The following is a 27587-nucleotide window of genomic DNA, read 5'->3' on the forward strand; positions in this document are numbered from 1 at the left end:
GAGTCTAATTCTGCCGTCCAGGCTGGAATGCAGTGGCACAATCTCAGTTGACTGCAACCTCCGCCTCCCGGGTTCAATCGAATCTCCTGTCTCAGCCTCCCAGGTAGCTGGGATTATAGACGCCCACCACGACAGCTAATTTTTTAATTTTTAGTGGTTAGAAGGAGTTTCACCATGTTGGCCAGGCTGGTCTTGAACCCCTTACCTCAGGTGATCTGCCCGCTTTGGCCTCCCAAAGTGTTGGGATTACACGCGTGAGCCACGGCGTCCGGCCCTGGTCAGGTTTCTTTCTATTAAAATAAATATAAAGTGGCAGGGCACGATGGCTAACACCTGGGATCGCTTTAGCCCAGGAGTTTGAGACACGCCAGAGCAACATAGTGAGACCCCATCTCTACAAAAAATTTAAAAATTAGCTGGAAGTGGTGGTGCGCGGCTGTGGTCCCAGCTGCTCCACAGGCTGAAGAGTGGCTCCAGTGCGAGCAGAGGCTGCCGTGAGCCAAGATTGGGCCACTGCACTTCAACCTGCACAACAGAAAGAGACCCTGTCTCAAAAAATAAAAATTAAAAAGATAATAGTAATGAAGTGTTTCTATTTTTCTATATTGTTATTCATCAGTAAGATTTATTTGCGTAGCACAGTTCTGTCAAACACGCTAGAAAGATTTTCCCAGTTGGCCGTATATTTCTCAACTTGGTTTATACAGTCTTTTGGGAAAAATTAATAAAGACTACGTTTTCTGACTTTGCTGTAGTACTAAGAAACTCCATGGCAGTCGTTAAGATTTTTTTCCTTCAGATAGTTTTCGGGTTTCGTTTGTTGCACTTACATTTTTAATCCACCTGGAATGTATTTCTGTTCTAAGCCAGTTTCTGGCTCCTCTCCCAGAAAACAACGCTCAGGTGTTGCTTAGCAACCCGCACTTGGTTTGGTGTTCGGCTTCTTTTCAGGGGGAAAACAACTGCCCTCCCTTCCACGTTGAGGACGACCTTAAAGTGTTGCCTAGTAACCTCGTTTCCGCCGATGTGATTGGATCCTTCTCGCGTCCCTCCCCTAGTCCCCACGCCCGAAAGAACAGAACCAGAAACTTAACCTAACGGTTAGAAAACAAGGGCAGCGTGCCCGGCGCGGTGGCTCACGCGTGTAATCTCAGCACTTTGGGAAGCCAAGGCGGGCGAATCACTTGAGGTCAGGAGTTCGAGAACAGCCTGGCCCACATGGTGAAACCCTTTCTCTACTAAAAATACAAAAATTAGCGGGGCGTGGTGGTGGGCACCTGTAATCCCAGCTACTCGGGAGGCTGAGGCAGGAGAATCTCTTGAACCCGGGAAGCGAAGGTTGTAGTAAGCCGAGATCGCGCCACTGCACTCCAGCCTGGGCGACAGGGCGAGACTCTCGTTTCGAAAAAACAAACAAACAAACACAAAAACGAAAACGAGGGCAGCGTACGCGTTGCATAGCAACCAGGTCTCCTGCCCTTCCCTTTGAGACAAGAGGCGGACCCGGACGCCCCGCTCAAAGATGGCGGCTGGCTGAGCCGCTTTCAGTTTATTTAGCTCTTGACAATACTGACAATAATTCCGTCTAACCCATCAGGCCCCTAGAAGGGCTAACTATGCCCTTTCTGAGTCTTCCACGCGGTGGAAGCGAAGGAGGATGGAGCTAGAACGAAGCCTCAGCGCGTACCCCGCACAAACATGGCTGCATTCCCAGCGGCCCTAAACCGCCCGACACGGGTGCGCGCGCGGCGCAGGCGCATTTCCGCTCATTCCGCGGTGTCGGCTGCGGCGGCAGTGGTGGTGGCGGGTACCGCACGGGGTATGGTCCCCGGGTCCGAGGGCCCGGCCCGCGCCGGGAGCGTGGTGGCCGACGTGGTGTTTGTGATTGAGGGTACGGCCAACCTGGGACCCTACTTCGAGGGGCTCCGCAAGCACTACCTGCTCCCGGCCATCGAGTGAGTGCTGTTTCCGCGACTCTAACCCCGCCCTCCCACTTCAGTTTCGCAGTTTCTTGCCTGACTCCGACCTTTCACCTTCTACCCTCACAGGTATTTTAATGGTGGTCCTCCTGCTGAGACTGACTTCGGGGGAGACGTGAGTCTAGGGACTCCTGGGCCTGAGGGAGGAGGGGGCGGGGGCCTGGACTCCTGGGTCTGAAGGAGGGAGAAAGTGCTGGGTCTGGACTCCTGGGTCTAAGGGAGGAGGGACTGGGGGTTTGGACTCCTTGTTCTGAGGGAGGAGGGCCTGGGGGCCTGGACTCCTGGGTATGAGGGTGGAGGCGCTGGGGCTCGGATTCCTGGGTCCGAGGGAGGAGGGAGCTGGGGGCCCAGACTCCTGGGTCTGAGGGAGGAGGAGCTGGGCGTCTGGACTGCTGGGTCTGAGGGAGGAGGTGCTGGGGCCTGGATTCCTGGGTCTGAGGGAGGAGGGGCTGGGGCCTGGGCTCCTGGGTCTGAGGGAGGAGGGGCTGGGGCCTGGGCTCCTGGGTCTGTCGGAGGAGGGGCTGGGGCCTGGGCTCCTGGGTCTGTCGGAGGAGGGGCTGGGGCCTGGGCTCCTGGGTCTGAGGGAGGAGGGGCTGGGGTCTGGATTCCTGGGTCTGAGGGAGGAGGTGCTGGGGGCCTGGACTCCTGGGTCTGAGGGAGGAGGGGCTGGGGGCCTGGGCTCCTGGGTCTGAGGGAGGAGGTGCTGGGGGCCTGGACTCCTGGGTCTGAGGGAGGAGGGGCTGGGGGCCTGAGCTCCTGGGTCTGAGGGAGGAGGGGCTGGGGGCCTGGACCCCTGGGTCTGGGGGAGGAGGGGCTGGGGACCTGGACTCCTGGGTCTGTCGGAGGAGGGGCTGGGGCCTGGGCTCCTGGGTCTGAGGGAGGAGGGGCTGGGGCCTGGGCTCCTGGGTCTGTCGGAGGAGGGGCTGGGACCTGGACTCCTGGGTCTGAGGGAGGAGGTGCTGGGGCCTGGACTCCTGGGTCTGAGGGAGGAGGGGCTGGGGTCTGGATTCCTGGGTCTGAGGGAGGAGGTGCTGGGGGCCTGGGCTCCTGGGTCTGAGGGAGGAGGTGCTGGGGGCCTGGACTCCTGGGTCTGAGGGAGGAGGGGCTGGGGGCCTGAGCTCCTGGGTCTGAGGGAGGAGGGGCTGGGGGCCTGGACCCCTGGGTCTGGGGGAGGAGGGGCTGGGGACCTGGACTCCTGGGTCTGTCGGAGGAGGGGCTGGGACCTGGACTCCTGGGTCTGAGGGAGGAGGTGCTGGGGCCTGGACTCCTGGGTCTGAGGGAGGAGGGGCTGGGGTCTGGATTCCTGGGTCTGAGGGAGGAGGGGCTGGGGCCTGGGCTCCTGGGTCTGAGGGAGGAGGTGCTGGGGGCCTGGACTCCTGGGTCTGAGGGAGGAGGGGCTGGGGGCCTGAGCTCCTGGGTCTGAGGGAGGAGGGGCTGGGGTCTGGATTCCTGGGTCTGAGGGAGGAGGGGCTGGGGCCTGGGCTCCTGGGTCTGAGGGAGGAGGTGCTGGGGGCCTGGACTCCTGGGTCTGAGGGAGGAGGGGCTGGGGGCCTGAGCTCCTGGGTCTGAGGGAGGAGGGGCTGGGGGCCTGGACCCCTGGGTCTGGGGGAGGAGGGGCTGGGGGTCTGGACTCCTCGGTCTGAAGGAGGAGGGGCTGGAGCCGAGATTCCGGGGTCTGAGGAAGGAGGAAGCTGAGGAGTTCCTGGTTCTGGAGGAACAGGAAGCTGGGAGCCCTGATTCCTTCTCTAAGGGAAAAGGGAATTGAAGTCCCAGATTAAAAGTTTTCTGTCCTCCCCTCCCAGTATGGGGGGACCCAGTACAGCCTCGTGGTGTTCAACACAGTGGACTGCGCTCCCGAGTCCTACGTACAATGTCACGCTCCCACCAGCAGCGCCTATGAGTTTGTCACCTGGCTCGATGGCATTAAGTGAGCTTTCCCCCACTTGGGGTGGGTTGGGGGGCCCTGTGAGGGGCCGTGAATGAGTGATGGCTTGGGTGGTTGGGGTCCCTGTAAGGGGCCGTGCATGAGGGATGGCTTGGGGTGGTTGGTGTCCCCGTGAGGGGCTGTGAATAAGTGATGGCTTGGGGTGGTTGGGGTCCCTGCGAGGGGCTGTGAATGAGTGATGGCTTGGGTTTGAGCTGCAGGAAACATCCTATACATTAAGCGATTGAAAGGACTTTGAAAGTGATTGTGTTTTTGTCAGAAGTCACTTTTGTGGTGGCTTCTGTGTGCTCAGCAATGTTGCCATCCAGTTTAGAAGTAGGAAAAACTTCCCATTCAGGGAGGCCTGGCTGAGCTCCAGCAGCCACCTTGTACTCCCTGTGTGATTGTCCCCTTTCTGTCCTCTCTTTTTCCATCTACCCCTGTCCTCCTTTTCCAGATGGGTACATTGTAGCCTCAGTGCAGGGGGATGGGTCAGAGCCAGGATAGATCCCTCTGTGGCTTGGGTCAGATTTTTTTTTTTTTTTTTTGAAGCAGAGTCTTGCTCTGTCTCCGAGGCTGGAGTGCAGTGGCACAGTCTTGGCTCACTGCAACCTGTACCTCCCGGATTGAAGCGATTCTTCTGCCTCAGCCTCCCAAGTAGCTGGGATTACAGGCGCACGCCGCTATGCCCAGCTAATTTTTTTTTTTTTTTTTTTTTTTTGTATTTTTAGTAGAGACAGTTTCACTGTGTTTGGCCAGGCTGGTCTCAAACTCCTGACCTCATGTGTTCTGCCTGCCTCAGCCTCCCAAAGTGCTGGGATTATAGGGGTGAGCCACTGTTGCGGGATTCAGGACGACAGGAGAGAGCCCTGGGGTTAAAGCGGGAGAATCTTTCATTGAGTGCACTCAGGCCCAAGCCGACTCACGTCCAAAGACGGCCCAGAACAAAGACAGCACTTGACTTTTATACACACTTCACAAAAGGGGGTGGGCTAGCTTGAAGCAAGCTTACAGTGGCGTGACAGCAGGGATACAGAGGCAGGACAAAAACAGTTAATCAAATTGTTGTAACAGGTTCATAACTCAGGATTGCACATAACTGTTGCTATGCAACCCAGACGTCCGTTATCTAGGTTAGCCTAGGCACGGGCTTATCCCATAACCTTCACTATGGTGCCCAGGCAGTTCAGGCTTCTCATGACCTTCGCTGTACTTCCTAGATAAAACAGAATACTTGAAGTCATGAGTTACAGAGAACAGGAATCTATAAACTCATTCTATAAAACAAAGGAAAATTTGTTTTTTCTTCTATGTTGAGGGAGTGCTGGGAGAGTCTCCAAGAGCACTTTAGATAATATTATCAAGACTTTTCCTGGGTCTGGGCTGTGCCCGTTGCTGCCTCTCGGACAAGTCAACCTAATACAGTAAAATTTATTTCTCTTTTTAATTTTATTTTTCTTTAATTTCCTGCCTCACCACCACGCCTGGCGCTGGATCGGATTTTGATAGTTGACATTGTAGACTCTGGAGTCAGGCATACTGGGGTTAAATCCTGGCTCTTCAGCACAGAACTAACTCTCTGACACAGGAGTCTGTGTCCGCTCTGTGCCTAGTATCTCACCTCTGAAGTGGGGATGTGGATAGTACTTGTATTAGTATTTCATTGTATTACTTATTCTTAGCTGCATAACAGATTACCACCAAACAATGGCTTCATACTGCAAACACTTATTATCTAACGCAGTTTCTGTGAGTTAAGGACACAAGAGTGGCTTGGCTGGATGGTTGGGCTGAGGGTCTCACAAGGCAATAGTCAGGAGGTCGGCAGGATTGCAGCCATCCAGGGGTTTGACTGATGGTGGGGAATCCATTCCCAAGGTGGCAAGTCTGTGGCTATTGGCCACAAGACCTCTCCACAGGGCTGTTTGACTGTCTAACATGGCAACTGGCATTCCTCAGATTGAGGGACCCAATAGAGAGAGCAAAGAGGAAGCCCCAGGCCTCTTTTGTTTTTGAGGAAGGGTCTCACTCTGTCACCCAGGCTGGAGTGCAGTGGCTCAGTCACGGCTCACTGCAGCCTCGACCTTCTGGGCTCAAGCTCAAGCGATCCTCCCATCTCAGCTTCCCGAGTAGCTGGAGTAGCAGGGACAGTAGCCAAATGCCAGCACACCTGGCTGATTTCTTAAAAATATTTTTGTAGGTCGGGCGTGGTGGCTCACGCCTGTAATCCCAGCACTTTGGGAGGCCGCGGCGGGTGGATCACCTGAGGTCAGGAGTTCGAGACCAGCCTGTCCAACATGGTGAAACCCCGTCTCTACTAAAAATACAAGCAATCGTCCTGCTTTTACCTCCCTAAGTGCTGGAGTGCTGAGATTATAGGCCTTAGCTGGGCATGGTGGCGCATGCCTGTAATCCCAGCTACTCGGGAGGCTGAGGCAGGAGAATTGCTTGAACCTGGGAGGTGGAGGTTGCAGTGAGCTGAGATCACACCATTGCACTCCAGCCTGGGCAACAAGAATGAAACTCCATCTCAAAAAAAAAAAAAATTTTTGTAGTGGCCGGGCACGGTGGCTCATCCCTGTAATCCCAGCACTTTGGGAGGCCAAGGCGGGCGGATCACCTGAGGTCAGGAGTTCGAGACCAGCCTGTCCAACATGGTGAAACCCCGTCTCTACTAAAAATACAAGCAATCGTCCTGCTTTTACCTCCCTAAGTGCTGGAGTGCTGAGATTATAGGCCTTAGCTGGGCATGGTGGCGCATGCCTGTAATCCCAGCTACTCGGGAGGCTGAGGCAGGAGAATTGCTTGAACCTGGGAGGTGGAGGTTGCAGTGAGCTGAGATCACACCATTGCACTCCAGCCTGGGCAACAAGAATGAAACTCCATCTCAAAAAAAAAAAAAATTTTTGTAGTGGCCGGGCACGGTGGCTCATCCCTGTAATCCCAGCACTTTGGGAGGCCAAGGCGGGCGGATCACCTGAGGTCAGGAGTTCGAGACCAGCCTGGCCAACATGGTGAAACCCCATCTCTACTGAAAATACAAAAATTGAGCAGGCGTGGTGGCTCACGCCTGTAATCCCAGCACTTTGGGAGGCTGAGGCGGGTGGATCATGAGGTCAGGAGATCGAGACCATCCTGGCTAACACGGTGAAAACCCGTCTCTACTAAAAATACAAAAAATTAACCAGGCGCGGTGGCGGGCACCTGTAGTCCCAGCTACTCAGGAGGCTGAGGCAGGAGAATGGCATGAACCCAGGAGGCGGAGTTTGCAGTGAGCCGAGATCGCACCACTGCACTCCAGCCTGGGTGACAGAGCAAGACTCTGTCTCAAAAAAAAAAAAAACATACAAAAATTAGCCAGGTGTGGTGGCATGTGCCTGTAATCCCAGCTACTCGGGAGGCTGAGGCAGGAGAATCACTTCAACCCAGGAGATGGAGAGATCGCACCAGTGCGCTCCAGCTTGGGTGACTGACTGAGACCATGTCTCAAAAAACAATTTTTTTTTTTTGTAGAGACAAGGTCCTGCAATGTTGCCCAGGCTGGTTTTGAACTCCTGGTCTCAAGTGATCCTCCACTTCAACGTCCCTAAGTGCTGGGATTAGAGGCATGAGCCGCTGCACCCAGAGGCCCCACTAGGCTCTTTGTAATCAAGTCTTGAAAGTTATACGTCATTATTTCTGTTACATTCTTTTTTTTTTTTTGAGACGGAGTCTCGCTCTGTCGCCCAGGCTGGAGTGCAGTGGCTTGATCTCTGCTCACTGCAAGCTCCGCCTCCCGGGTTCACGCCATTCTCCTGCCTCAGCCTCCTGAGTAGCTGGGACTACAGGTGCTCGCCACCACGCCCAGCTAATTTTTTGTATTTTTAGTAGAGACGGGGTTTCACCGTGTTGTCCAGGATTGTCTTGATCTCCTGACCTCATGATCCACCTGCCTTGGCCTCCCAAAGTGCTGGGATTACAGGCGTGAGCCACCGCGCCTGGCCTACATTCTTTTTTTTAACCTGGGACAGGGTCTTGCTCTGTTGCCCAGGCTGGAGTGCAGTGGTGGGATCATAGCTTGCTGCAGCCTCGACCTCTCGGGCTCAAGTGATCCTCCCACCTCAGCCTCCTCCTGAGTACCTAGGACTGCAGGTGGGCATCACCATGCATGGCTGATTTCTTTATTTTAATTCTTGTAGAGATGAGGTCTTGCTGTGTTGCTCAGACTGGTCTTGAACTCCTGGCCTCAAGTGATCCTCCTGCCTTGACCTCCCTAAGTGCTGGAGTGCTAAGATTACAGGCCTGAGCTACGGTGCCAAGCCCACTTCTGCTATACTGCATTTGGTGTGCAGTATAAGCCTATCCCGTTCAGTGTAGGAGGAGACTACACAGTGTGTAAATAGCAAGAGGCTGGATTGCTGGGTGCTGTACTGGGGGCTGGGTACCACAACCTCATAGGGATGTTTGGAGAATTAGTTGATGATGTTTCATACAGTGCCTGGCATGTATTAAGTGCTATGTAAGTGTTTCCTAGGATTTTGTGCCTCACTTTCCTGGTTTGCAAATGGATAATGGTAGTGTGTATCTCCATGTTGTTAGAAGATCACAGGAGCTGAGTTGTGTACTGTGTTTCGCTTAGGGCCTGGTCTGCAGTCAAGGTTCATTAAACAACACCTGTTCGTAGCTGCCGTTACCTCTGTATGCTTCTGCCGCAGGTGTTTGTTGAGTATCTGCTTTGTTCCAGGATGTGTATGCAAGTGCTGGGTGCAGGACATATAGTGAAAAGGTGACACAGAAGCTTCCCCTTCGTGGTAGCTGGAATTCATAGATAACACAGAGCAGAGTTTCTCATCCTTGGCCCTAGTGACACTGTGGACACAGTCATTCCTTGTAGTGGGGGCTGTCCTGGGTATTGTAGGATGTTTAACATCATCCTTGGCGTCTACTTACTAGATGCCGGTAGCCCCCTCCCAAAGGTGTGACAACCAAAAATGTCTCCAGGCATTATAAAATATCCTCTGGGAAGGGGGCACAAAATGTATTCCAGTTGAGACCACTGGGAGAGACTGGTAAGACAGTCTTGAGTGATGTTAAATGGAGACTTCTTGAGGCCCAGGTCCAAGTCTGATGCTCCTCAAGTCCCTGGCAGCCAGCACAGGGCCTGGTACGCAGGAGGCCTCGGGTAAATTCTGTAGAATGAATGTCCAGAATGCACTTAATACTAACTACCCTGGAAGACACTGCATAGCCTTCCAGACCCAGCTCAGGTGTCTTATACACTGGGAAACCTTCCTGATTCTTGCAGCCAGATGCTTCCTCCTCTGTCTTTGTGACCTGCCACAGCCCCACACCTCTGGACTGTGAATGTCCAGGTCCCTGGGTGTTTCTGCCATTTGCTTCCAGCGGGGGCTTGGCACCCACGGGGCTTCAGGAGACTGGCTGAATAGATGAATTAGTATGTAATACAAAAACAACAAATAAATAGAAAAAATTAGCCAGGCATGGTGGTGCACACCTGTAGTCCCAGCTACTCAGGAGGCTGAGGTAGGAGGATCAACTGAGACTGGGAGGCGGAGGTTGCAGTGAGCCGAGATTGTGCCATCGCACTCCAGCCTGGGTGAAAGAGCGAGACCCTGTCTCAGGGAAAAAAAAAAAAAAAAGAGGTGGAAGGAAAATAGACCCAGTGTCTTTCCCATAACATTATGACAACTCAGTTCATTCATATGTTCGCTCATTAATTCAACAAATGTTTGTGGAACAAACTGTCCTGGGCACCAAGGAGTTAGTGGGCAGGAGACAGGCAAGATCCTGGCCCTCCTGGAGCTAGTTTGCCTGGGTGACAGGCCGTGTGTAGGGAGCCCTCGGTCATGGCCGGATGCTGTTAACATTCACTCGTTTTGACCTCCTGGGGCTCCAGGCACCTGTTAGCCCGTGAAAGCGGGCAGCAGAGACCCCGGGGAATGATACTGGGTAGAACAAATGGGAGTAAGTTAGAGGACTTGGGAACACCAAGTCAGAGCCCACTTGTGTCACCTAGGGGGCTTTTATTTTTATTTTGTGTCTGCCATATCAAGGGGTTTATTTGGAATTTATCATAAACTTGATGATATTTTAGCCATATTTTGCAGCCAGCCATAGTGCTTCTTCTGTTCACGTTTTTCACATTTCTTTGACAAAATGTTTATTACATGTCGCCTTTTGAGCTTGTAGCAGATGACTTGTACTTAGTGTTCAATAAGAGAAATGCAAGTTTTAGCATCTCAAACTTGTTAGTTTATCACACTTTTCCTCATAAGGGTTTTTTTTGTTTTGTTTTGTTTTGTTTTGTTTGAGACGGAGTCTCTCTCTCCCCCCCAGGCTGGAGTACAGTGGCGTGATCTCAGCTCACTACAACCTCTGCCCCCGAGGTTCAAGTGATTCTCCTGCCTCAGCCTCCCGAGTAGCTGGGGTTACACGTACCCACCACCGTGTCTGGCTGATTTTTGTATTTTTAGTAGAGATAGGATTTCACTTTGGCCAGGTTGGTCTTGAACTCCTGACCTCAAGTGATCAGCCCACCTCGGCCTCCCAAAGTGCTGGGATTACAGGCATAAGCCATTGTACCCAGTCACTTCCAAAATGTTTTACAGGGTCATGCCTGTAATCCCAGCACTTCGGGAGGTTGAGGAGGCGGATCACCTGAGGTCGGAAGTTCGAGACCAGCCTGACCAACATGGAAAAACCCTGTCTCTACTAAAAATACAAAATTAGCTGGGCGTGGTGCCGCATGCCTGTAATCCCAGCTACTCGGGAGGCTGAGGCGAGGCTGAGGCAGGAGAATCACTTGAACCCAGAAGTCGAAGGTAGTGGTGAGCTGAGATCGTGCCATTGCACTCCAGCCTGGGCAACAAGAGTGAAACTCCATCTCAAAAAAAAAAAATTTTTATCACCCCAAAGGGGACACCCCATATGCATGAAGCACTAGCTCCCCATTCTCCCATCCCCAGCCAGGGTGCTTTTGGCTCGAGTCTCAGAAAGGCCCAGGAAAACATTGGCTTAATTTCACCTGTAGCAGAAAAGCTGGGTCCAGAGTTGGTTCACCCCAACTCTTTGCACACAGTTGAAGTTTCTGTGTGCAAAGCTGTTTTGATGGCGAGGAAGAGGAGGGCTGGGAAGTGTGTGGTGGGTTGGGAGCAGCGCCCGAGTGCCCTGAGAGCGGGAAGAAGGCTCAGGGGCCCAGTGTGCTCACTGGCCGGGCCGACTGGGACCGGAAGGAAATCAGTGCGAGAACTCAGGCAGGAAGCGGAGAGCCCCGCTGCATGGCCCTGCCAGGCCACCAGTGCACTGAATACTCAGCAGACGGTTCCTAGGCCTTGTGTGATCTGGGGTCAGACGCCTTGGTGTCTCTCATGGAGGGCTGCACAGGGTATGGAGAGAAGCTTGACAGTTGCAGTATGGGTGATCTATGATGTGACTAAGGGCAGGCCCTAAAATTAGGTGGCACATGGGTAAGGCTTCCTATAGGAGGGCACACCAGGATGGGTGTCGTAGTTTAGCTGGATTCCATCCGGGCTGGAATGGGTGTGTTCCAGCACATGCAGAGACCTGGATGTGTGGGCTTCGTCAGTTGAGAGGACCTATAGGTGCGGGCATGGAGCAGGAGAGATGGATGGGGTGCAGGACTCGGAGGCCTCGGATGCCGGGCCAAGGGCCTGGGTTGGTTCCAGTCTTGATGGACACGGTTGGACCTGTAGATGTTTATTTACTTAGCCTACATTTCCTGAGGCCTCCCATGTGCCCCGCTGTGGTGGGCAAGCCTGGGGGTGAGAGAGAACTCAGACCCCATCCCCTCCTGTGGGGGAGGTAGGATCAGAGACCACACTTCAGGGGGACAGGGCCCTCAAGACCCTCAGAGGGGCGCTCGGTCTCCACACACGTCCCCTACAGCAAAGGTCAGCCTCTCACAACCACGTGACCGGAAGAATGGTGGCAACCACAGCTGCCCTTGAGGAGAGGCCATCCCCGGGCCACAACCCATGTGGGACGGACACTGCGACGCGACTGCAGATCAGGTGGAGGAAAAACGAGAGTCTGTGTGTGTTAGTTTCCCAGGCTGCCATAGCAAAGTATGAGAAACTGGCCAGAAGAATGGAAATTGATGTCTCAGGGTTCTGGAGGCTGGAAGTCCAAAATCCAGGTGGTAGGGCCAGGCCGTCTCTGAAACGTCCCCTTATAGGGGAAGGGCCCTTCTGCCTTTCCTGGCGCCTGCTGATGCTGCATCACCCGTCCTCACGTGGCCTCTCCCTGTGTCTCTCTGTGTCCTCGTGTCTTCCCTCTGTGTGTGTGTCCGTGTCCACGTTTCTCCTTTTCACGGATACCAGCCATAGTAGATTAGGGCCTGCAATTTAACTCAATTACCTGTGTAAAGATCTTTCCAAATCAGGTCACCTTTTGAGGTACTGGGGCTTAGGACCTCAACCTGTCTTTTTTGGGGGGCACACTTCAACCCATAAGACTAGGAGGACAGAGGAGGCCCCCGTCTCTGGCTGGGAAGGTGAAGTGGGGCCAGGACTGATTTGGAGCAGACAGCTCAGAGAGGGGAGGGGACAGCGGGAGGCTGGGCAGGGAGTCAGTCACTCCAGGGTTGGAGTCAGCACAGGATCCTAGGATTGGGGTCCCCAGCCCTTTCCCATTCCCTCCCAGTCCTCATGATTAAAGACAACAAATGTCGGCCAGGCGCGGTGGCTCACGCCTGTAATCCCAGCACTTTGGGAGGCCGAGGCAAGCAGATCATGAGGTCAGGAGATGGAGACCATCCTGGCTAACACGGTGAAACCCTGTCTCTACTAAAAATACAAAAAATTAGCCGGGTGTGGTGGCACAGGCACCTGTAGTCCCAGCTACTTGGGAGACTGAGGCAGGAGAATGACGTGAACCCGGGAAGCAGAGCTTGCAGTGAACTGAGATCGTGCCACTGCACTCCAGCCTGGGAGACAGAGCGAGACTCCGTCTCAAAAAAAAAAAAAAAAAAAAAAAAACACAGACAACAAATGTCCCCTGTCCTGTCTGGGACTGGCGCTGTGCTAGCACCAGGGATTGCATAGGGAACTTAGCGGTGTCCCCGTCATCCCAAGGTACATAGCCCAGAATAGAGTCGGGGACAGCATGGGAGCAGGCTTTTCAAGCATAGCCTGGGGATGGGGATGATGGCAACCCTGGGGGCTGACAACTCTGCCCCTACAGGTTCATGGGCGGGGGTGGTGAGAGCTGCAGCCTCATCGCGGAAGGACTCAGCACAGCCTTGCAGCTGTTTGATGACTTCAAGAAGATGCGCGAGCAGATGTGAGTGCCCCCTCCACCCAGGCCAGGCCAGTCTCTCTCTGCCTGGCCTGGAACCTCTTTGCCTGTCGAGTGGCTCTACCTCCAGCCTCACCCTGTAGGGCATGGGCTCTGTGTTCCCAAGCACGCTGAGCCAGGAGGCTGCAGGTGTGTCCTTGGGGGAGGCCTGGCCAGTGCCCGGTCTCAGCATCCCCATCAGGAAGCAGTGCCAACTCTGGGTGTCACTCCTGCCTGCCCTGCCTGCTGGGTGACGTAGAGCACATCCCAGAACCTCTTGGAGCCTCAGTGTTCTTAGCTGTAAAGTAGGAGCGTTGCTTCTGATTCCATATGAGGCAGAATATGTGCGCCTCCGCTGGTGCTGGGTCTGGGTTCCTTCTCAGGGCCCCTGTTGCTGCTGGCTCCATGTCTTCTCTCATTCTTGGTAGTGGCCAGACGCACCGGGTCTGCCTCCTCATCTGCAACTCGCCCCCATACCTGTTGCCTGCTGTTGAGAGCACCACGTACTCTGGATGCACAACTGAGAATCTTGTGCAGCAGATTGGGGAGGTGAGGACTCCAGGGTCTGAGGGAGGAGGGTCTGGGGGCCCGGAGTCTTGGGTCTGAGGCAGGAGGCACTGGGGGCCTGGACTCCTGGGTCTGAGTGGGGAGGCACTGGGGGCCTGGACTCTTGGGTCTGAGGGAGGAGGCACTGGGGGCCTGGACTCCTGGGTCTGAGTGGGGAGGCACTGGGGGCCTGGACTCTTGGGTCTGAGTGGGGAGGCACTGGGGGCCTGGACTCTTGGGTCTGAGGGAGGAGGCACTGGGGGCCTGGACTCAGTCACAGAATAGGCACAGAATAGTCACAGACTGGTGACCAGCTTTGCTTACTCTCTTTTTTTGAAACAGAGTCTGGCTCTGTTACCCAGGCTGGAGTGCAGTGGTGTGATCTTGGCCCACTGCAGCCTCTGCCTCCTGGGTTCAAGCAATTCTCGTGTTTCAGCCTCCCGAGTAGCTGGGATTATAGACGCCCACCACCACGCCCAGCTAATTTTTGTGTCTTTAGTAGAGGTGAGGTTTCACCACGTTGGCCAGGCTGCTCTCAAACTCCTGGCCTCATGTGATCTGCCTGACTCGGTCTCACAAAATCCTGGGATTACAGACGTGAGCCTCCACACCTGGCCCGCTTAGTCTTACTGACACAACTAGAACCCAGAGTCTCCCGGGGCAGGTGATACCCGGTTTCAGGGTCTCCTGCCTCAAAGCCCAGTGGGAATTGTGGTTGTGGGGCTGGTGCCGTCCAGCCACACAGCAGCTGTGGTAGCTTGGGGGCCGGCCCTAACACCCTTATGGAGGGGGCCTGTCATGACTGCTTGGCCCCTCTCCTACAGCGGGGGATCCACTTCTCCATCGTGTCTCCCCGGAAGCTGCCTGCGCTTCGGCTTCTGTTTGAGAAGGCAGCCCCCCCGGCCTTGCTGGAGCCACTGCAGCCTCCGACAGATGTGAGCCAGGACCCGAGGCACATGGTGCTGGTTCGGGGACTCGTGCTGCCTGGTGAGGCCTGGGTACCGTGCGCGGGGATGGGGGCTCGACGTGTTTCCCCAGCTCCCTCTGACTGGATTTTGGATTTCTCTCCTCTCTCTGCATCTTGAATCCCTTCTCTCTGGGGTTGGCCATCCCTCCTGCTCTCAGTTGGGGGTGGCTCAGCCCCAGGCCCCCTCCAGTCAAAGCAGCCAGTCCCCCTGCCTCCCGCCACACCCTCAGGTGCCACTCTCTCAGCAGCCCCCCAGCAGCCTCTGCCCCCCGTCCCCCCGCAGTACCAGGTATGGATATTTCCAAGAAGGGACATGCTTCTGGGGACTTGGTGGAGCCCTGGCCCCTGCGGGGAGATCTAGTTGCATGTTGGAGCTTGAGGGATGATGGGAGTCCCATGGGACATTGGGAAGGTGGGACTCCTGGGGCCATGGAAGCTCATGTGCTGTGTGATGGGTGTCGTGAGCTCCTAAGCTATCCCAGCTGATGCCTCGTGGGGCCATGGGTGGTGTGACCTCGTGGGATACCAGGACTGGGGGGCCATGGTCCTCACCAGTCCCTTCCCTTCTTCCCTTCTACCCACAGGTTCCCGGGAACCTGAGTGCAGCTCAGGTGGCCGCGCAGAATGCAGTGGAGGCCGCCAAGAACCAGAAGGCTGGGCTGGGCCCTCGCTGTGAGTCCTGGGGCAAGGATGAAGAGCGGGCAGGGGCCAGGCAGGCCTCTCTCCACACACTTGTTCCCCACTTCTTCCTTTGGTCTCTCCCACAGTCTCGCCCATCACCCCTCTCCAACAAGCTGCTCCCGGAGTGGGTCCCCCCTTCAGCCAGGCCCCAGCTCCCCAACTACCCCCAGGACCCCCTGGCGCCCCCAAGCCACCACCTGCTTCCCAGCCCAGTCTGGTCTCCACCGTGGCCCCTGGCTCCGGCCTGGCTCCCACGGCGCAGCCTGGGGCACCGTCCATGGTAGGTGCCTGCACGTCTCCTGCCCCTGCTCCTTCCTCCTGCTGTCCACAGCTAGGACAGTTAGAGGATGAGTCATTTGCCTTCCAGGGGGATGTGGGTCTGGTCTGGTGGTTCTGGGGCTTTGGGGGCTCGTGGTGTGTGTGCTGCAGATGCCTGAGATGAGGGTCTGGGGACAGAGTGGGGAGGCTCATGGCTCCAGGAGGGTCAGGGCTGTTCTGAGAAACCCAAGGGAATCCCTGGGTCTGGGAGTCCAGGGCATCGCACAGCTTACGAGTCCTCGAATCCTGCAAGGTCCAAGCATTTGGGGTCCTGGGGCTGGCCAAGTGCTGTTCTGGGGATGGAGGGGCAGAAGAAGGGGCCTTCCGTCCTTCCCGGTTTGCCCTCACAGGATGGCCCCCGGAGGCTCCCGTCCTTCCCCATTCTCATGGCCCTCCCTCCCCTCTGACAGGCAGGCACTGTGGCCCCAGGAGGGGTGAGCGGCCCTTCCCCAGCCCAGCTGGGAGCCCCAGCCCTCGGTGGGCAGCAGTCAGTCTCCAATAAACTTCTGGCCTGGAGCGGGGTCCTGGAGTGGCAGGAGGTGAGGGGCCTGAGGGTCCACTGGGCACTTGGGACTCCTGGGGCCATGGGGCTGGGCATGTAGGACTCATGGGGCCAGATGCGTGGGGTCTGCAGTGCTGGGTTTGGAGGCATTTGTTGCGCTGGACCTGTGGGATGCGGGGCGAGGCCAGGAGCCCCATGGAGCGGTGGGACTTGTGGTACAGAGGAGAGTCCCCATGCAAAGAACCCAGAAAAGCCTAGGATTTGGGGCCCAGAGAAGGGCCCAGGCGATGTAGCATCTGGGGCACAGTGGATGGTGGGATTTAGGGGCCGGTCGCGTAGCTGTAACATTTGAGGAATTGAAGGCTTGCTGGTCTGGAGGAGGGGCCTGGGGCTCATGGGACTTAAACTGGGGAACATCCTGAGCTTTGGGGCTACCAGGGTAGGACATGAGGGCTCAAGGGGACTGAGGCTTTTGGCCCTTTTTACTGTGACATGCTCTTTTTTCGCCCTCAGAAACCCAAACCTGCCTCAGTGGATGCCAACACCAAGCTGACGCGGTCACTGCCCTGCCAGGTCTACGTGAATCATGGCGAGAACCTGTAGGTGACAGTCAGGGGTGGGGTGCGGTGGGGCTGGGGCTGGCCCCCTCCTCACACCTCTCCTGGCATCGCCCCCCAGGAAGACAGAGCAGTGGCCCCAGAAGCTGATCATGCAGCTCATCCCCCAGCAGCTGCTGGTGAGTGGCGGTGGAGGGCCAGCCCTGCTGCCGGGCATCCCTCACCCTGCTGTCTCTTCCCTGTTCCTGCCCCACCCCCACTCCCTGCCTCGTATCCCCGCCTGACTTGCCCACACCAACACGCCAGCCGACTTCTGTGTCTCCCGCAGACCACCCTGGGCCCTTTGTTCCGGAACTCAAGGATGGTCCAGTTCCATTTCACCAACAAGGACCTGGAGTCTCTCAAAGGCCTCTACCGCATCATGGGCAACGGCTTCGTGAGTCCAGGGCATGGGGGGCTGAGGGGTGTTGACTCTTGTCCTGCTTTCTGCTGACCTTTGACGGGAATCCCAGAGTGCCTGGGCCCACAGAAGCCGTTTTTGATGTTTGGGTGCACTTCATGCCCTTAGGTTCCCTGCCTTTCTTCTAGAGCCGTGACTTTTATTATAATCATCGTATGCACCAGATTGAGGGATATTCCACATTAAAACTGTGAGCTGGTGTGACAGGATCAGTTAGGAGGAAGCTGTTGATTCTGGCATGGCTTTACGGGATGTGTTTGTTTCCTGTGGCTGTGGTAACACATTACCACAAGCAGAGGAGCTTAAAACAACAGAAACGTGTTCTGTCCCAGTTCTGGAGGCCAGAAGCCCAAGGTCAAGGTGTCGGCAGGGCCACGCTCTCTCTAGAGGCTCCAGGGAAGGCCTCTTCGTTGCCTCTTCCGGCCGGTAACCCCAGGCTTCAGGTGGCATTGCTCCAGGATCTTCCTCCATCCCGTGGCTGTCTTCCCTCTGTGTGTGTCTCCACATGGCATTCTCTCTGTATCTCTGTGTCCCTGTGCTTATAAGGACATCAGTAATTTTGGATTAGGCGCCATTTTCCTGACCTCATCTTACTACAACTGCAAAGACCCTCTTTCCAGATAGAGTCACCTTCACAGGTGCTGGGGACTGGAACCTCAGCTTAGCTTTCTGGTTTTGTTTTTTGAGACAGAGTTTCACTTTTGTCAGCCAGGCTGGAGTGCAGTGGTGCAATCTCGGCTCACAGCAACTTCCATCTCCTGGGTTCAAGGAGATTTTGGATTAGGCCCATTTTCCTGACCTCATCTTACTACAAGTGCAAAGACCCCCTTTCCAGATAGAGTCACCTTCACAGGTGCTGGGGACTGGAACCTCAGCTTAGCTTTCTGGTTTTGTTTTTTGAGACAGAGTTTCACTTTTGTCAGCCAGGCTGGAGTGCAGTGGTGCAATCTCGGCTCACAGCAACTTCCGTCTCCTGGGTTCAAGCGATTCTCCTGCCTCAGCCTCCCAAGTAGCTGGGATTACAGGCATGTGCCACTATGCCCAGCTAATTTCTGTATTTTTTAGTAGAGAGGGTTTCACCATGTTGGCCAGGTTGGTCTCGAACTTCTGACCTCAAGTGATCTGCCTGCCTCGGCCTCCCAAAGTGCTAGGATTACCGGTGTGAGCCACCGTGCCCAGCCTCAGCATAGCTTTCTGGGAGACATAGTTCACACCTTGTAACTCGGGGAAGGAGCAGATCAGTTACTTCCATGCAGCAGGCACTCCTGCAGGAAAGAGAACCTTAGAGGGACCACCTCACGGGACCCTCAGAGCCTTGTGAAGAAGGCATTCCTGAGAGTTAGGAGGACTTCCGGCTGCAAATCACGCAGTTTCCCAAACAAATAGATAATTGGGGGCACTCGGAAAAAATTTTCTCTTATGATTCTGTGGGTCACCTGGGCTCAGTGGGCCATCTCGCTTGGGGACTCTCATGGGGTTGCCATCAGATGGCAGCTGAGACTCTGGTCATCTGAAAGCTTTACTGGGCTGGATGTTCAGAAGAGCTCCTCACACAGCCCTGGCTGTTGGCTGGGGCTTGGCTAGGACCGGCCATCCCAGTGTCTGCACATGGCCTGTCCACGTGGCCACACTGTGGCAGCTGGGTTCTGAGAGGGCAGGCGTTGTAGGAGCAGGCATTTATATTTTGCACAGGACAGGACATCTAGAGGGGGCCAGCTATTGGGGTTGGTTTCATAGGTCTGTGCCACCAGGGACAGGGCCGTGTGGTTCTCTTGGCCTCTCCTTTATAGTCACAAGGTAGCTCTCATGGCTCCAGGCATCCTGTGTGCTTTCAGGAAGGAGGGGAAGGGGGCTGTGTGTTTCCCTTTCTTCAGGACAGCAGAAACTTTCTCAGATTCCAGAGCAGGCATTCCTTTCACCTCCTAGCCCGGACCTAGGCCACTGGGCAGCCCCTAGTTGATGGGAGGCTGCTGGGAGCAGGTATGCGTGACTGTCTGGGGCTAGGACATGTTACAGCCCCAGACAGCATCGGGAATGCAGGGGAGGAGGACACTTGGATATGGAATAGGCAGCTAGCAGGGTCTGTCTCAGGCAGGAAACCGAGGCTCAGAGAAGTCAACTCACTTGGCCAAGGTCAGCCTCGCCTCCCTCAGGAGCCCCTGCCCTGAATGCTCCATGTGTTACCCTCCTGATGACCAGTGATGTTTACTGGGTGCTTCCTGTGGGCTGAGCCTCAGGCAGGGCTCTTGCTGTGGATCAGACATCCCATAGTCACAGCGACCCTGTGATGTGGGAGCACTCCGCATAGTGTGCACTGGCCGATGCTGAGGACCGGAGGATCTCTTGGATACCCGGGGTCCGACACCACCGTTGATCACAGGCCTGTGGGTACCACGCTGTGCATCTAAGCCCATCTCTCATGGCTGTGACCGTCAGCAGCCCTTTGAGGAGGCAGCCGTGGCATTTTATGCCCCAGGAAACTGGGCCCATGAGGAGCAGGTGGTGGCTGAAGGTTGAAGAGCTGGGCTCCAGCGCTTTCTCTCTGCTTTCCCTCTCAGTGGGCAGCCGGAACCCTAGCTTGCCCTGAGCGCCTCAGTTTCTGTCTCCGGAGCAACCCACAGCACACCTGTTCTCCTCAACCTTCTATAGCAGAAACCTCACCTCCCCTTGCCTGTGGGGCCTCTAGAACCTTCTGGAATGGGGACGGGGTCAGGGCTGCCTCTTTCAGGGCATGAATGGTTCTGAAGAGCTGTTGTCCACCCAGGCGGGCTGCGTGCACTTCCCCCACACGGCGCCCTGTGAGGTGCGTGTGCTCATGCTCCTGTACTCGTCCAAGAAGAAGATCTTCATGGGCCTCATCCCCTACGACCAGAGCGGCTTCGTCAACGGCATCCGGCAGGTCATCACCAACCACAAGCAGGTCCAGCAGCAGAAGCTGGAGCAGCAGCAGCGAGGAGTGAGTGTTGACAGTCCCCAAACCAGCACTCCGACCTCCGACCCCCTCCTGCCCGGGCCCCACAGCTCAGTTGCCCAAGCCCCACATGGCCCCCTGGGGTCTCCAGGACCAAGATGCCCACCCTTCTCCCAATACGTGGCGCCTCCAAGCTAAGTCCCACTCAGATTTTCTTGCAGTCTCTCTCCTTTTTCAGCATCCACATCAAATCCCTGACACAGCTTCCTCCTGGAGACCTTGGAGTGTACGGCATCCCTCCCAGACCACTCACCCCCAAAGAGAATGTCCCCATCTCCTTACTAGTTCCCCTCAGGGCACAGGTCCTCCCGCCTCAGATTCAGGATGCCACCACTCTCAGTTACTGACCTGCCTCTCTCTCCCCGTGCAGATGGGACAGCAGGCACCCCCAGGGCTGGGGCCCATTCTGGAGGACCAAGCAAGGCCCTCACAGAATCTGGTGAGGACAGGGCTGGCGGGGTCGGGGCTGGGTTGGGGAGGCCCCGGAGGCTGCGCTCTGTGCCTGCAGGAGGGGCGTGAGGCCCTGCCCATCTCCCTCACCCCTGTGTCTCTTCCCACCAGCTCCAGCTCCGCCCACCGCAGCCCCAGCCTCAGGGTACCGTAGGGGCCTCTGGGGCCACGGGGCAGTCCCAGCCCCAAGGTACTGCCCAGCCCCCCCCAGGTGCCCCCCAAGGCCCTCCTGGAGCAGCTTCTGGCCCACCCCCTCCTGGACCCATCCTTCGGCCCCAGAACCCTGGGGCCAACCCCCAGCTGCGAAGCCTCCTCCTCAACCCACCACCGGTGAGATGTGGGGGTGGGGTGGCGAGAGTTCCAGATCCTGGCCCTGGTGGTTCTGGTCCTGTTGTCTGGGAGGAGGGAGGTTGACTGTGGTCAGTGGGTGTGAATGGAGACCCACCCAGGGCTTTAGGCAGAAGGCAGACCGCCTCCTCTCCCTCCATCCCCCACCTTTGAAGAAAAACTTCCCCTCACCACTAGCTGATTCCATCTCTGAGCAGTGTCTGTGTTGAGAGGTGGGGAGTCTCTACCAGGAGCCTCTGAGCCACTCTCTGTGTTCTCCCAGCCGCAGACTGGGGTGCCCCCACCCCAGGCCTCCCTCCACCACCTCCAGCCACCAGGGGCTCCTGCGCTGCTGCCCCCGCCGCACCAGGGCTTGGGGCAGCCCCAGTTGGGGCCCCCACTCCTGCATCCACCACCTGCCCAGTCCTGGCCCGCACAACTTCCCCCACGGGCTCCACTGCCAGGTAAGGGGACCCGGGGGAGGGCAGAGGTCTGGATTGAGTGTCTCAGCAGCCCCTGGGCTAGAGCACCGAGACCGAGTGCTGGGAAGTAAAGACATAGGATCCAAGAATGAGGGTTCCCCCATGGCCTTTGCGGAGCTCTGAGGGCTCCGGGAAAGTACAGCCCATGGGTCCAAGGACCTAGTGAGTTAAGAGCGTTTCCCATTATCCTCCTGTGTGTGCTCCTGGGATTGCTGGGAAATGTGGTCTTAGGGCCAGAGAAGTAGTTTTGGAGAAGGGCTCCCAAAGGCTCATGGGAAACAGCATATTTGTAATTAGATGGGGCCAGAAGGTGCTTCTGTTGGGCCCCCCAAGGGCTGCCTAGAAAACTTAGTGCCTCTGGGCCCTCCTGGGCCCAAGGGCCTACTGGGAGATGCAGTCCCTTCCCCACTGCCCCTCAGGTCAGATGCTGCTGAGTGGGGGTCCCCGGGGCCCGGTCCCCCAGCCGGGCCTGCAGCCCAGCGTCATGGAGGACGACATCCTCATGGATCTCATCTGAATCCCCAACACCCAATAAAGTTCCTTTTTAACACACGCCCCGGCTCCCGTCACTGACATCCCTCAGGACTGGGCAGGAGGAGACCCCAGGGGGCATCTCTGTCCTTGTTCTCACTTCAGCAGACATCCCTGGGGCCCTGGGTGAATGACGCCGGGGCCTCCGTGGTGAGTCACAGGCAGTCTGGTGCAACCTGATTCGTGGGAGATGCAGGGACAGGCAGGCAGCGCTCAGGACTCAAGCTCTCATGGAGGCGGCAGGGGCACCATGGGAGCCTGGAAGAGGCATCTGACCCAGCCCCAGCTCCTCAGAGTCTTGAAAGAGAATCAGCCGTCAGGCTGGGAGGGAAGGAGGTGAGGGGTGATCTGGGTGCAGAGGACAACAGAAACTGAATACTCAAAGGCAGGAGGAAGCCTGGGACATTGAGAGGAGCAAGTTGATGGATGCTTTTGGAGCATGAGCATGTAGGGAGCTAGAGAGATGGGCAGGTGCAGAGTTTGAGGAGCTCGGATTCCAAACTGAGCAGCCCATGGTTTGTCCTGGGGACACAGGAGAACCAGGAGGCTTTGAGCAGTGGGGCGGGCCTAGACCAGCTCTGGATGTCAGAAAGACCCCTCTCAGCTGTAGAGCGTGATGAGGCCAGACAGGAGGCCAGGAAGGGTGAGGCTGGGTGGTGGGGGTGTCGGGGGCTGGGGTAGAGGTTGGCTTCCGGGGCCAGGCCTATGTGATGGTAGGTGGTGGGGCTCCTGGGAGAAGGAGCTGGTAGTAAGTGCAAGTGGTCCAAGGGACGTCCAGGTGACAGGTGCCATGTTGGGAGCTCAGGACGTGTCCTTAGGGGACAGTGTATGTTTGGCAGTTCAAGCCACAGAAGCAGACAAGATCGCACATGGAGAGAGGGCAGTCCCTGGGTCCACGTCAGAGACTGACCTTCCAGGGCTGTGGACGGGGAAGACGGTGGGTCTGTCCCCGGGATAGAATATCCAGCAGGGAACAGGTTTGGGACGTGGCAAGGTGAGGGACCTGAAGGATGTCCTCAGAGACGTCCCAAGGGCAGGGGGATCCAGACAGGCTTGGAGCGCAGGGTGGTCTCTCCTGGAGGTGGAGAGTGAGTTGTCTGTTGTTGGACTCTGGACCAGTGTTGCTGAGAGCACGGTCCGTGCCTAGACCACCAGCATCCACATCATTTTGGATGCTGGTTAACGTACAGATTCACGGGCCGCACCCCAGGAGAGAGATTGCAATCTGGTGGCCTATGGGCCATCGTGCAGATGAGTTTTGTTTGGCCTTCCCTGTGTTAGCATATGTGGCATTTTTTTCTTACGAGTTAGTTGTAAAAATCAGGTTAATTCACACACACACACGCACACACACAAAATCTGCAGTCTTGGCTTCTTTTGACAAGTCAGAAGAATTGGCACCCCTGGGCCCACCCTTCTGCCTGGCAACAATGGGCTGGAGCTGCCCCTCTCCATGGGGCGTGTGCTCTCCGGTTCGCCACAGTCCCCACCACTCCCTCTTGGCTCCCCCGTGAGGCAGAGAGTCACTGCCTTTGTCACGGGGTTTGCACTGTGGTTGTTCTGTGGTAGCATTCAGAGGAAAGTGAAATCTTTCTTGTACCCATGTCTCTATCACAAGTGGCAAAACGAAAGAGAGAAGGAGAGGGCCGCGTGTTTCGAGAAAAGTGGGAGCGAGCCTATTTCTTTGTGGAAGTGAAGAGCATGCCTATGTGTTTAATATGCAAACAAATCGTGTCTGTGTTGAAAGAATACAACCTGAAACGCCACTATGAATCAAAGCATAGTAAGAGCTACGACCAGTACACAGAACAGACTCGAGATGCCATCCTCAACGAACTGAAAAAGGGACTCAAATGTCAATAGGGTTTGTTTTGAAAAGCGAATTAACAGAAGTGGCGCGGCAGTGGTACGCCGTTCCGGAATCACGTGAGAAGAATGACCTGGGCATTCAGAGCTACAGCAGATGGCGAGTTTATAAAGGGAGCAGAGTGACGTGTCCTGCACAGAAACACATGACTGTTGAGACCATTATTTAAGTCTAACGGGCATTTGCGTTGCACAGTGAGTTGGAGATAACTCGGGGGATTTACAAGTCCAGTTGCTTGAAAGAGTCAAATTGATTGTGGCCTTTTCTTTCGCTGCTCATAAACTATTACCACCCAGTTAGCTTTATTTATTTGTGGTGTTAAGAATCTTGATGTGACCGAAGAAGTCTGTGGCATGGTGCCAAGGCAGGCCCAACACTGGGAAAGGACTAATTTTTTTTGTATATTGAGAGAAAAGTTTCACATAGACTGGCCAGAGTGCCGAAGCACAACTACAGACAGCATCATGACAGGGGGACTTGGCAGGACATCTTGATCTAAGGCGACAGCATTTGGCAAGGACACAGAAGTCGGATCGTTGCATCCATCATCAGGAGTTGACTTGTTCTGAGCCACTGAACAGAACACACCGCGATGCTCTCAACACTTCTGCTCCTGGACTTCAGTCACAAGTGAGTTGATGGTGACTTGACCTGAGAGATTTCACAGAAGCTCTATGACTTGGTTGTGGAAGAAATCTGAACTGTTCAAGTTAACCAACTTGGTTCATTTTAAATCAGGCAAAAGCCACAGTGGGTTCCCCTGAGAAAGTTAGTCAAAGACTTCTGGTCAAGGTTATGACCGTTCTGAACACTGAATATTTCTCCGCAAGGATGTCCACAAACAGCTACTTGAATGTATGATGGTGTATGCTTGGTCCTGGGGAATCCACCGGCAAGGAAAAAAAAACTTTTACTCTTTCCTGTGCTGCAGTCGGCTTTCAGAAATGAAAGAAGTGGCCGGGACTGTATTCACCTACGTCTTGGGGTTGAAGACCAAATTCCCCCAAAGGCTCTCGGAATCCAGACTCATGAGAAGGAACAGACACTGTCCAGTTTGCCTTTGTTGGCAAATGTTTCTTGTGTGAATGCAGACCATAAATAGTAATTGAACTACAGTGCAATACGGCGCTGGTTCCTAAATACAAGTCTGTGTGAAGATGGTGAGATTCTACAACTATCTCCAGTAGTTGTCCTGAATATCCGTGTTTGGGAGTACCCACGCTTGTGAACAGCTGTTTTTCCGTTATGAACCTGAATCAAATTAAACATCGTTCCCAGTTGAAGGATTCAAGGCTGAATTCTAAACTGCCCGTCCCCACCGTGCCACCCGAGGCCTGACACTGACATCTCGGTGTGGAAGGGAAGACGCCAGCCTTTTGGCTTCAACTCAAAGGCGCAAAAAGAATTATGAAAGAAAATTTTAATAATTAAATATTTCTATTTTTCAATTTGTATTTTTTCAATTTTGAATTTAAAAATATAAACTCCAGTATCATCCATGTTTGTATTATGTTCCATGCATTCACCATAGTTCAGTAAAGATCCGATTTGATGATATTTCTGGCCGTCGACTTTTCTTATACCTGGCTAGTTCACTCATTTATGTGACCCGCCTGGCCCCTGTAGGCATGTGAGTTTCCGATCCCTGCCCTGGAACTGTTGGATCCAGCGGGGGGAGGGCGGGGGTCTGGGAGTCGTGTGAGCAAGCTCTCTAGGCGATCCTCAGGAATGTGAGTGTGGAGCAGGAGGCACTGGTGACAGCGAAGAAGTGCAAGTGGGTGATTTCCCAGGCAGCCTGTGTAGCAGGGGTTTTTGAAAACTCAGATGGCTTCGGGGACCAGGCAGGTGATGAAAATGTGTGAAGTGGACGGGTGTAAGACAACAGGGAATGATGGGGACTGTGGCGAACTTGGAGAGTGCTTGCCCCGCCTAATGGCATTCAAATTGAAAACAAAAACACTGTGAGGACCAAACAAAATCTGCCTGTGGGTCTAATGAGGCCGCCAGGCCGCCATTTTGCGACCTCTGGAAGAAGGAGAAGACTCAAGAACAAGGACAGAACCCTGAGAAAGAGCCACGCGTAAGGGTTGGGCAGGGAGCCAGAAGACAGGAGAAAAACCAGGCAAGTGTGGCGTTCTGGAAGCTGAGTGTTTTTGAGGAGGGAGCAATCGACTGTCAGAAGCCGCTGAGAGGAGCAGGAAGCAGCCTTCGGTGTTTCCACCAGGGTGGCCACGTCCCCCGGCAAGGGAAACGCAGGTTTGGATCAGAAACAAATTGGTTAAAAGGAAAGGTTTCCAGTCGCCAGTTTGGCCATCTCATGCCAGTGGTGCCCTCTTGACCTTAACACTCAATTAGAGGAACCAGAGGGACTGTTGTGGCCTAATCACGGTTTACAGGAGTGAACCGGGGCTTGCTTATTAATAGTAGCAGACCTGTTAGGGGTGAAAGAAAATGCCCACCCACCAGCTCCAAAGAAGATTTAGGAGAAAAAGGACACCTTCTCAAAAGGGGTGTTAAGAATATATTTGTTTTAAGGTACGCAAAACACTAACACATATTTTCTCACCATCTTGGCGTTTAAAAAAAATTGACTTTTAAAATGTATTGAGTTACACACACTAGAACAGTTTCCTAAAATGAAAGGCCACTGAAATTTGTGTGGAATAAAAAGGAGGCCCAGGCTGGGCGCGGTGGCTCACGCCTGTAATCCCAGCACTTTGGGAGGCCGAGGCGGGTGGATCACCTGAGGTTGGGAGTTGGAGACTAGCCTGACCAATATGGTGAAACTCCGTCTTTACTAAAAATACAAAATTAGCTGGCCATGGTGGCACATGCCTGTAATCCCAGCTACTCGGGAGGCTGAGACAGGAGAATCACTTGAACTCGGGAGGCAAAGCTTGCAGTGAGCTGAGATCGTGCCATTACACCCCAGCCTGGGCAATAAGAGCAAAACTCCATCTCAAAAAAAAAAAGGAGGCCCAAGGAGTGAGGCCAGATCTAGACACATGGGACTCACCTCCCCATTTCATAGGTCAGGTGACAATAAGGCCTAAGAACTTTACGTGCCCCTTAGAACCAGCCAACACCAACAGAACAAATCTTTTGGGAAAGTTTTTCTCTGAATACAAGGTTCTCCTAAGGCAAGAAATAGTGAAAAGCCTAGAACAGCAGGGTTTAATCCTGAGATTCGGTGCTGATTAGCTCTGTGACCTCGGGCAGGTCCCTGCACGTCTCTGAGCCTCACTTTCCCCATATGTCAAATAGTGACTACCCCAGAGGATTCTCATAAGGAATACAAGATCTGGCCCAGCTCAGTCCTGGACACAGGAGAGCTGCTAGTAGCCACTGTTGTCATCTTTTGGCTGAAATGCACTCTAAGAAGGTAAAACATGGGCAAAACTGCTTCTAGAAATGCATGCCAAGCTGGACCTCATGCCTGTGATCCCAGCACTTTGGGAAGCCGAGGTAGGAGAATCGCTTGAGGCCAGGGTTTCAGGACCAGCCTGGCCAACATGGTGAGACCCCATCTCTATTTAAAAAATGCATCCTGGCTGGGCGTGGTGGCTCATGCCTGTAATCCCAGCACTTTGCGAGGCCGAGGCGGGCAGATCACTTGAGGCCAGGAGTTTGAGATTAGCCTGGCCAACACGGTGAAAGCCTGTCTCTAGTAAAAATACAAAAATCAGTTGTGGTTACGCACACCTGTAATCCCAGCTACTTGGGAGGCTAAG

The 27587-nt window shown here is 54.9% G+C and overlaps 1 protein-coding gene across 10 annotated transcripts; it reads left to right on the top strand.

The window, feature by feature from the left end:
* Positions 1 to 1023: 1023 nt before the first annotated feature.
* MED25 (mediator complex subunit 25) lies at positions 1024 to 25413 on the top strand. 10 transcript variants are annotated; one of them, XM_054464805.1, is made up of 19 exons: positions 1024 to 1189; positions 1598 to 1955; positions 2049 to 2094; positions 3782 to 3906; positions 13105 to 13203; positions 13626 to 13746; positions 14568 to 14730; positions 14869 to 14999; positions 15295 to 15382; positions 15478 to 15671; positions 16120 to 16248; positions 16725 to 16810; positions 16890 to 16947; positions 17097 to 17204; positions 19993 to 20184; positions 20570 to 20638; positions 20761 to 20979; positions 21260 to 21440; positions 23608 to 25413. In XM_054464805.1, the coding sequence occupies exons 2-19, from the start codon at positions 1699 to 1701 to the stop codon at positions 23850 to 23852; spliced, it is 2511 nt and encodes an 836-aa protein (XP_054320780.1). In that variant the 5' UTR covers positions 1024 to 1189; positions 1598 to 1698; the 3' UTR covers positions 23853 to 25413. The 10 variants fall into 10 exon arrangements, with proteins under 10 accessions (XP_054320780.1, XP_054320782.1, XP_063513387.1 ...); XM_054464807.1 differs by lacking the exon at positions 23608 to 25413 and adding an exon at positions 21878 to 22010; XM_063657317.1 differs by lacking the exon at positions 23608 to 25413 and adding an exon at positions 21878 to 22010 and having other exon boundaries at positions 21266 to 21440.
* Positions 25414 to 27587: the final 2174 nt, after the last annotated feature.

The sequence above is a fragment of the Pongo pygmaeus genome, chromosome 20 (genome assembly GCF_028885625.2).
Source record: "Pongo pygmaeus isolate AG05252 chromosome 20, NHGRI_mPonPyg2-v2.0_pri, whole genome shotgun sequence".
NCBI classification, from domain to species: domain Eukaryota; kingdom Metazoa; phylum Chordata; class Mammalia; order Primates; family Hominidae; genus Pongo; species Pongo pygmaeus.